Source organism: Apis dorsata, unplaced genomic scaffold, assembly GCF_000469605.1.
Source record: "Apis dorsata unplaced genomic scaffold, Apis dorsata 1.3 scaffold_787, whole genome shotgun sequence".
Taxonomy (NCBI): Eukaryota; Metazoa; Arthropoda; class Insecta; order Hymenoptera; family Apidae; genus Apis; species Apis dorsata.
The window spans coordinates 327987-338805 of NW_006263931.1; the positions used below are offsets into that span (position 1 = coordinate 327987).

At 22.1% G+C, this 10819-nt stretch overlaps 3 protein-coding genes across 6 annotated transcripts in view; 1 reads left to right on the plus strand and 2 right to left on the minus strand.

The window, feature by feature from the left end:
• Positions 1-28: 28 nt before the first annotated feature.
• LOC102676659 (small glutamine-rich tetratricopeptide repeat-containing protein alpha-like) lies at positions 29-2135 on the minus strand. Of its 4 annotated transcripts, none has more exons than XM_006622906.2 (4): positions 1828-2135; positions 931-1266; positions 342-809; positions 29-263 (listed from the first exon to the last, which is right to left on the minus strand). In XM_006622906.2, exons 2-4 carry the CDS (start codon positions 1248-1250, stop codon positions 152-154), a joined length of 900 nt encoding a protein of 299 aa, XP_006622969.1. In that variant the 5' UTR covers positions 1251-1266; positions 1828-2135; the 3' UTR covers positions 29-151. The 4 variants fall into 4 exon arrangements, with proteins under 4 accessions (XP_006622969.1, XP_006622970.1, XP_031369742.1 ...); XM_006622907.2 differs by having other exon boundaries at positions 1671-2106; XM_031513882.1 differs by lacking the exon at positions 1828-2135 and adding an exon at positions 1345-1400.
• Positions 2136-2395: 260 nt separating this feature from the next.
• On the minus strand, positions 2396-7967 carry LOC102677591. Its single transcript, XM_031513870.1, has 14 exons — positions 7931-7967; positions 7658-7814; positions 7293-7495; positions 7187-7206; positions 6726-6906; positions 6519-6626; positions 5437-5831; positions 4677-5364; positions 4231-4448; positions 3517-4159; positions 3156-3400; positions 2879-3083; positions 2725-2804; positions 2396-2579 (listed from the first exon to the last, which is right to left on the minus strand). Exons 1-14 carry the CDS (start codon positions 7965-7967, stop codon positions 2442-2444), a joined length of 3318 nt encoding a protein of 1105 aa, XP_031369730.1. The 3' UTR covers positions 2396-2441.
• LOC102677308 (DNA-directed RNA polymerase III subunit RPC7-like) overlaps positions 2499-10819 on the plus strand; it is a 26351-nt gene continuing 18030 nt past the window's right edge. The window contains exon 1 of the mRNA XM_006622911.2: positions 2499-2526. The gene's annotated coding sequence lies outside the window, so the exon portion shown is untranslated. The remainder of the gene's footprint in view (positions 2527-10819) is intronic.

A 10819-nucleotide genomic window follows, 5' to 3' on the forward strand; every position in this document is an offset into this window, starting at 1 on the left:
ATAATTTTTTTAAGTGAATTTTAGTTACAATTTTTCACTTTTTCATATTAGAAAATGATACACACTGCTTTTTAATTATGTATATGTTCCAATTAAATTTGATTATTTCCATTTCATGTAAAATCATTAAAATGTATCATAATCATAGTTTTTAATTTTGTTGAGGTGGATCTGGATCATTTGGATTTCCTCCCATTTGTCGTCTTAAAGATTCAATTAATTCAGGATTAGCATTTTGTAATTGTCGTGCAAAATGTTGACCACTAAAAAGTTTTTAAATATAATATATTTTTATATGATAATATATATAAATACAAGAAGCATTAATAATTAATTCTTACGCTTCTATAAGAGCATCCATATGTCCTCCCTGTTCAACTTGTCCACTCATAAAATTGCTCACCATATTTTGTAGAGCTGGATTGGATAACATTTGACGAGCCATGTTCATAAGAGCAGGATTACTCAAGAGTGAACTAAGATCCATGCCTGGTAATGCACTTCCACCTAATCCCATATTACTCATGCTTGGTTGAGCTAATTTTTCTTCTGCTACTTGTAAATTATTTTTATAACTTTCATTATCAGGTTCCATTTCTAAAGCTTTCTGATAGCTTTCTTTAGCCTCTTTATGTCTTTGCAAGCTGGAATATGCTAAACCTAAACGTCCATATGCTTTACTGTACGAGGGATCAATGGACAATGCAGTATGACAATCATTAATTGCTTGTTGATAATTGCCAATTTTACTATATGCTGCAGCACGGTTACAATAATACACAGCATTACGACCATCTAATTGAATTGCTCTAAAAAAATAATATAATATTATTGTAATTTTAAAAATATATAAATTTTTATAAAAATATATTTTTTTTTTTTAACTTCAACTTGTATATTAGTAGTAAATAAATAGATCGAAATATATACTTTGTATAATTGGCAAGAGCTTCATGATGTTTTTCAGCCTTCATGAGAGTATTTCCTTCATTTTTTAATCTTTCAGCTTCAGCTTTTGCTTCTGGAGTAGCTTCTGGAGCTAAACAAGGTTTTGCATTTTCTACGGAAGACTTATAAACTTCGTATAAGTTAAAATTTGTTGGAGTATCTGATGCTTGTACATTATAAGCACTTTCTAAACATTGTATCGCTACTTCAAGGCTTTCTCGAGAATCTGCTGTAATATCACCTTCTTCTAATTGTTGAGTTAAAAATTGAACAATTGCTGCTATTAGCCCCTTGACAGCCATTACTGCCTTGAAGGAACTGTTTTATATGAATAAAATTAATTATAATTATAGAATATAATTACGTTATGCTATAATAATATATAAACAAATATACTTAATATTATTTAGTAATGGAAAATTCCTAATACGTGTCATAACCTCAAAATAGTGTTCTCATTATTTGGAAATAGAATAAAATAAAATGTTTTAATTAAAACGAAGATTAATGATTGTTTTAAAAAAATCAATTGTACCAATATTACCAACATTATGTTAATAAATTGGTAAATGTTTTATTATGCCAATTCATGGTTTTGACATAACCAAAAAAGATATGCCGGATAAAAGAACACGCAATTAAATTTAATTTATTATATTTCAATCTCTTTAAATTGGATATTTTATCTATTATAATCATATTAAATAAGTTAAATTACATACATTTATATACAAATTATGAATTGTTTGCAATTAATTAGAGACGAATAAAAGTTGTCCAATAACAAAATGATACCCTGACAGTTTCATTTTAAGAGATAATTTAAAATGTTTTTAATCTTTTTGAAATTAAAAAAACACTTTCTGTACTTGAATATACCTTAAAACTTTAAGAGTAGTGTTACACAGCAACAACGAAGAAACTTCAATGTGTTACGATGGCTTCTACTTCACAAAAAAGGAAAACCTTTACACTTCGTATTGCGTTGACTACAGAATTCGTCGTAGAATATTATTATTGTTCTGAAAATATTTGCAACTACACCATTTAATTGCTTGTATTCTCACGTAATGATTTTTATGTTATTTGATTTTGTTTTAAGTCTCTTTTTGTAGAAATTAAAGTTCAATGCTTTGGTTGGAATTGCGCTGGCGCAATTCGATTAATACTAAATCTGCTTTTTTAGAGTCTATAAGTCTTATAGATATTTGAACTAAGATATATTCATACAAAGTAATAAAATTGTCTAACAAATATATTAATTATTCAATACATGAAATTTATATTGTAAATATACATGTATATTACATATATTTTAGTTATTAACATGTATGCATTAATTCTATATATTCTATATGTTAATTTACATAAGATATAATTTATATATGTATAATATAATATAATATGTAATAAATGTAATATAATATAATAATATAATATAATAATATAATGTAATAAATAAACTTGTATAATAAGATTCTTATAAAATTTTTTTAGAGCCCTTGTTTTATGATTCGTAGTATAGTACTATTTGTACTTGTACCCATAAAGATATAATAATTTTCTAAATGATAGAAAGGTACCATCATTTGTAAATCATCTATGCGCTGATGTATCTTCAATTGGAATTTCTAAAAATAATTTTGTGAGAAAATCTATATAGATTAAATTATATAGATTTTAATTAATATATTAATTAATATATTATAAATTATATTAATTAATATATTATAAATTATATTAATTAATTTAATTAATAAATCAATGTGATCTTACTTGTGCATGCATATATTCATAAATATAAAATTGATCATTTTCTGTTATGACAATGATAAAAGAATTGGTTTGGCCAAATTCTAAAATAATAAATAGAATAAAAAATATTAAATATAATTATTATTTTATCATAATATTAATATATTGTTCATACCATTCATGTGAAAACATTCTATTCCATAAATTTGTGAATTATACAAAAGAGTTTGATAATTGTAAAAATTATCGAATTCTGAATTGTAATAAAAAATATTTATTGCATTTGTCTCGAAATCATCTAATAAAACAAAACCATCTTGTTCTTGAATTAAACTTTTTACATTGCGTGTTTTACCTTCGAAAGTTCTGATTATTATAAACTAAAAAAATAATATATAAATATATCATTATTTAAAATATTTTTATAAAATAATTAATAATGAAGCATTTACTTTGGAAGTAGAAACATCTAATTTATATAAATATGATTTTTCGGAGTTTCCAAAACAACCAAATAGAAGATATACATCGTGATAATTTCTTTTAAAAATTTCAACAGTCCAAGCTCCATCAGTGGATATGTTTTGATATAAGAATAATGTATTGTTCTTGAAATCAATCTTGTAAATTAAAGAATTTGTCTGATGTGTTGCATGTATCGTATCATAATATACTGCTAGTGCAAGGAAAGTAGCATCTAAAATAAATAAAAAAATTAAAAATTAGAAAATGTTAAACTAATTATTAATTAATTTATTTTAATTTATTAATTAATTTAAAATTAAATAATTTTATTAATATTTAATATCATACTATCATGTGTGAAAAATTTTGCATCTTTTATGAAACCTCGAATTTTTAAAGTCGTTTCCTTTACATTAGTATTTAATATATCTTCAGTATCAATTATGTTAGGTTTAATCCATAAAATCGTAATGAATTCGTTTTCAGTATTATTCAATGTACATTCACGACTATATGATATTGCATTTGATTCTATGTTTATACCATATGTATTATGCAAATATTGATAATTTCTTATTATTTTATTATTATTTATTTTTCGAATTTGACAACTTTTTTTAGTAAGTTCAACCATATATTCAATTGGACAAGAACAATTATTTGGAAGTCCGCAAAAATGTCCTGTTTCTTCTCCAAACATATTCAATTTTGTAATCTGTTCATAATAAGCAACATCAATCTTCTTAATATTAGATGCTTGAATTCTTAACTTTTGTTCTATTTCTAAATATGAAAAAATGTTTGTAAGAGTTTTAGAAATTAAGGAAGATTGAACAATGCTCTTCTTCATTTTAATTTCATTTAGTACGAACACGCGATAGATTTGATGTATCTGTTCTTGTAGATTATAGAGAATAGTATATAAATTTATTTCATTTATTAAGTTGAAAACGGATACATTTTCTGGAACTTTAATTTTTGACTCAAAAATCTACAAATATGCAATTTTTAAATACATTATAAAATATATATATGTAAATTATTTGAATCAAATCATTTTACCAAATCTCCGATGATTTTAACATCTTCATCATTTTGCACACCGCTATAATATTCTAATGATATGTTCATCCCATTAATAAATGATGTATAAATATTGCCATTTACTATAAAATTTTCTTCAAAAATCTTTGAATCAGATATTATTTGCGTTTCTTTACTTTCATTTAGAGCCAAATCGGAAATATAAATATTATTGAGTGTTGATGCATTTGCATTCTCTAAGATTTTTTAATCATATTATATTGAATTATTAGTAAATATATGCGTATACATAAAATTTTAAATTGAATGATTTATATAATTTATATTATATGTATCGTATATAAATATTATAAATTTTGCATGTTTGTTGAACTAATTCTCATGCTTGCAATTTTAAAGATTTATTTAACCAATTAATATAATTTCTAATTTTTAATATGATTTATTTGTAATTGTATACATACCTGTTATTTCTATAATATCATTAAAATGTACATCAAAAAATATTTCATTTTCTTTGTCAATGGTTACACGATTCTTTAAGAATTCATCAAAATCTACTTTATCAAAATTTTTCAAACGTACATCTTTTAATATAACAAGATTTTTGAAAAATATATGAGTTGGTAATACATCAGTTGCCAGAACCACATCTTTTAAGAGGATGTTATGAACATTATCATTGACAAGAATTTGATCAATCGCGACATCATCGAGAAAAGTTATAATTCCAGTTATTATTGCTTCTCGATCTTTTCTTACTACGGAATTATTAAATTCGAGAATATTAACATTGTTAATCATAGGAATATCAATATTATTGATTACTGATATAGTATCAATATTTAAATTTTCTTTAAAAATTTTTTGACCAATTACTTCAATATTTTTCTCATCATCTATCACAGCATCTACAATAATATTATATATTTTATCGATTTCTTTAGATTGTGCTTTAACTATTGATGCTGATATATTTTTTTGAAAAATTATATTATTTTGAATAGTTTGATTCGTTGTTTTGGTTACTGCATTTTTGAATAAAAATGTCAAAGAAGTGGAGTTTATTGAGAAAATATCCCAAGAAATATTTCCATCTATTTTTAAATTAGTGATTTTTGATATTGACACATTGATCAAACTTGAATATAACTGAAATAAAATTTCTTTAATTCAATAACTGAAAGTCAATATTATCATTTTATATTTTAATTTAAAATTTACCTCATCAAAAACAAAATTGTTTAAATTTTTTGTTACAATATCTCCTTCTACAATTAAATTATCGAATTTGACATTCTCTATCAATAAAGGTTTATCAATCCATATCAAATTAGAGATATCTTGATAATTAATAATCTTAGTTTTGATATTATTAACAGTAACTTTATAAAAAATGAATTTTATAGGTATATTTTGTTCTGTTGATTTCGAGAGAAAATCATTAAAAAAGTTATTCACATCAAGATCATGTAGGGATTTCAATGTGATATTCTCTACGGTTAATTTTTGGAACTCAATTTTATTAATAATATTGAATACGATATTTTCTTTGGCAATATCGTTTAAATAAATAATATTTAAATTTTTAACATTTAAATCACCATGTATTACTAAATCTTTTAAATCAAATAATTTCATATTTCTTAACAATCCAAGTTTTTTTACTTCGAAATTATTAATTTTTTCTACATTGAGATTTTCTAAACAAAATTTCGGAACTTTCATAAATTTAATTTTCTGATATTTGCTATTTTGTAAAAAGAAAGTATTATTTTTGTCACTAAAGAAGAGAAAATTAAGTTTATTTACAAATATTTGTTTAGTTTTAATCTTAGAAAAAATCATGTTTTGTAGAAAAATATGAGGCTGTTTTTGGTTTAAAATATTGACAATAGGAACATCATTGAAAACATCAATGAATAATTCGTTTCCGTGTATATGTTTTACATATAATTTTTCTCGAATTATTATAGATTCTGGAGTAATTTCAAAAAAACTATTATTTTTTTCTTCAACGAAAAACATATCATCTATGTAAATATTTTCAAAATGTAATTTTTCAAAACTTTTTGGAATAATTGATACAGTAGTGTACAAAAATTCTTCTTCAGAAAATCCATTCAAGTACTTTGTGTTAAAATAATCTATAGTTAAATTATTTTCAAAAATGATATCGTTTTTAATTACTTGATTGCTTGATTTTGTCCAAAAAACATTGAAAATATTATTAAGATTTATTTTTTCATTATTTAGAAAGATTTGCATGTAATTGTCCAGTTCTAAAGTTTTTATCTTCACGTTACCTTGAATGGAAACATTAGAATATATTTGATATGGAATATCTGATATTTTGAATTTTGAATCAACTATAAATTTCTTTGTTACATGTAATCTCGCAATTTTTGCATCTCCTATGGAACATAAAATTTTTCACGTAAATATGAATAATATTTATAATATATATAATAGTATAAAACTTTAAAAAATTAAATTAATCTCACTTTAAATACCTTTGATTATGTTTTCAGTAGATATTCGCGCTGCTTTTGAAACTGGAATATTATTTATCGAATCCGCGAACAAATTTTCTACTCTAAATTTTTTTGCTATAAAATTATCAAAAGTTTGATTGGTTATTGTATTCATATATTTGTTCCATGACTTTTCATTCAACATTTGTATTGTAAGATTCTGGATTTTTAACATATTATTATAAATAATATTTCCTAAAAAAGTTTAATTTAAATTTAAATATCAATTTAAGTTAATAATTTAAAATAATTTTATGAAATTTACCTTTAATTTTCTGATTGTGATTAATGATAAATAATTTATCAAAAAGTTCGTTGATATTCGTGCCATTTAACATTTTTATATTTAAATTCATTAACGATATATTCGAATTTAAATATATAGTATCATTTGAAAATTCAATTTTATCTGATGTTAAATTTATTTCTAATTTTAATACATCACTAGCTAGAGACCAATCTAAAATAAAGATTTGTTTCTTAATAATATTTTCATACCTTTAAATTTTTTATTATTATTAATTATTTATTATTATTAACTCTTACATCGGAATGGAATACCACAAATAGATTCTACTTTAAGATCATTTATAATCACATCTTTTTTCTGCAATGAAATTGAAAATTTTTGCATTTTACTTGAATCTATAATATCATTCGAATAAATATCAACATCATTAAAAAAATCTACAATCAGTTTATCAATCTGCAGTTCTTCAATAAACGCATCTCCATCAATAATGATATCTCTATTTATATTATTCCACATTAAAAATTTAGACGTTAAAATATTATCAATTTCATGGATTAAATTTTCCATGTATTGTTCTAGTTCTCGAGGTATTATAATATCTTCATCTATAAAGACATTAATGTTTTTCACAGTTCCTGAATCTAATATTAAATCTTGCAAGATTAAAAGTTTTGGTATTGTTAAATCTTCATGTGCAGAGAATAAAAGAGACCATAAGGTTGTAGCTTTTTCTAGAAAAGGTTTCCTTTGTTGCAACATTTCAACTAATTCGGTCAAATGGTTCGATAAAGTATCGCTTTTTTTAATCGAATGTTCTGAAAATAAAATTATAATAAATGAAATGAGAAATAATTTCGGAAGAGTACTATTTTAAAATAAAATAACTAACCAGGAAAAATTTCTTCAATTTTTAGCTCCCATGACTCTATACTGTAAACTTGATCTGAATTCATGATAATCAGCAGCATATTTACCACAGATTTGTCGATTCGAGTTAGTATGTCAATCAGAAACATTCCGCTAGGTAACTTCATAGTATTTATTAAAGTGCAATCTGATGCATTTTCAAATTTGTATAATTTTAAAATATTCTAAAATATGTATAATATTTGTAAATAATTATAAATAATTACTGATTGTTTATTAGTTAAATTCTATACTTACATTATAGACTACGAAAAAAAAATTATTATCATTGATATTCACGATATGAATTAAATCAGGTATTTCTATTTCTGGAATTTGTTGCCAGTTTAACAGTTCATATCCTAAAAAATAACTTGAAAATATAATTTTCATAGATCTGTAATATATAAAAGAAAAATGAAGAAAAAACGAACCATCCCACCAAAGTAAGTTACTTGGTTCATATTGATTTATTAATAAAATAAAATTAAAGCCTGCGTGTCTATAATGATGAACGGAAATCGGATTTGAAGTTTTCAAGAATTGTATTTTATCTAAACTGGTTTCTGTAAATTCATATACCATGGAGCCAATATTGGGGATATTTTCATTATTTTGTGCGAATATTATGATTGTTGATTGTTTGTATTTAAATGTAGTGACTGATACTGCAGCAGTAGTTATTATATTCTTTATTTCATCCATGTATGTTTCTTTCCAATGATATATTCTATATTAATAAAAAATATATATTTTTAATTAAAATAATTCTAAAAATATATGGTTATTAATTTCGCTTACAAAGACTGCACAGGAAATTGACCGAAATTATTGGCCACTACGAGATAAAGTCGATTGTCACGAATGAAGAAGTTAGCATCCATGGGACATTCCTCGTATCGAATGGTTTGACGACGTCTTAATTGTAAATTATTTGTTTGTGTATAAATACTACAGAAACTGGTTATATAACAAATTAGCAAATAAAGTACATTTTTCCAGATAATATTCTGTAATATGTTAATTGAAATATTCTAATATTGTATATAATTTTAAGTAATCATAAATAATATTAATTTACATACTCTGACAAATTTAATGGAACCATTATTAGAGATTGGAATTATTTCTCGAGATGAGATATTGTTAGAAGCATCAAAAGAAAATGCTATAAAACGATTTGCTTCTACCAAAAATATTTTGTTGAATGCATTTGTTATGAAAGGTAGTTCTTTGTTGAGATCTTCTTTCCACAATCGATTCCATTTTACATTGTACACTTTTCTTTCAACTATGATCATCATTAAAAAATTTATTTTAAATATATTTCATTTGAATATTTAATTTATTTATTATTTTTTTTTTTACCTATTGGTTCTTCTCGAATATAAAGTTTGGCTATTTCAATTTTTGTTTGCCTTAATTTTTCATCTAAATGATTGATTATGGAAATGTGTGCAAAAATAAAATCGATGTAACCGATAAGAAGCTAATATATAAAAATATAATCAAGTATTAAATTCGATTTATATAAATTAAATTTGATTTTTAATCTTCTTTAAATTTAATTCAAATATTTGTTTAATACTTACTAAAATTCTGAAAGATCTCATAATCTCAAAACAATTAGCGATTCTTTCACGTTTGAAATCTAATTGATTACTAAAGACAATTACAGGTCATCAGCTGAATACGCATACAAACAAAATATGCGTATTCATGCGTATCTATATCATATATTTATATATAAATATCAATTATCATTTGAATCGTTAATAATTGAAATCAAAATTATAGAATCATTGAATAAGCTATATGAATAAAATTATTAAAAATTTAATATACAATACAAATTTAATATATTATTATTCATTCATTAATAATATATATATTATTCATATATATATAACATATTTACATCATACGTAAAAAGAAAAATTCAGAGAAATAAAATAATAATAAGGTAAAAAAAGAAATAAAATTGTCTTTGTAAATAAATCAATTTTTATATAAATTATTTTTATTATTATTATATTGAATATCAAATTAAATCCTTTGATACAAAGTCATAAAATAGAATAATTTTTTAGAAATTAATAATTAATATAAATAAATATAAATAGAATAATTAATATAAATAAAAGAAGATAACATAAATACAGACTAGAAAAAAAAAAGAAAAAAATTATCAAAAATGATAAAAAATATTTTCAATTATTTCGTATTGTATTCGTATATTATTAATATCGTATCATATTATGTAATATTCATGTGTGTGTATATGTGTGTGTATGTGTGTGTGTGTGTATAATCTAACATAATTTTATATAACTATACTTTAATTTTTATTTACATTAATTTAATTTTATGTTTTAATATTTTGTTTATTTTCTCTGAATATTTTGTCTTTTTTTGATTATCAATAATATATGTATGAAAATAAATACATATTATGTGTATTAATTTATTTAATTTAATAAAATTTATATATATATAAAATTTGTATATATAATCTTTTATTCTGTAATTTGTATTTGTATAATTATGTAATTTGTATATTGTATAAGTATTTTTATTCACTTTTATTATTAAAATATTTTTTTCTTTTTTCTTTTTTAGTTTTTTTAAAACAAATTTATTATTGAAACTCAAAATTTTAGATTAATCTTATTATCATTCATCGATTATTATATTGAATTACTAGTAAATTAATTTTTTGTTGTGAAATCATATCCAATATAATCATAAATATTAAAAAATTATAAAATATGAAAATTATAGAATAGAAATTGACTATAATTAAAAAATCATTGGAATTTATAAATATTTATTTTTTCGATGAAATTAAATTATAATCTAAATATTGCATTTATATTCTTACGATGTCATTCTTTCTTTTATGATATCATTTATA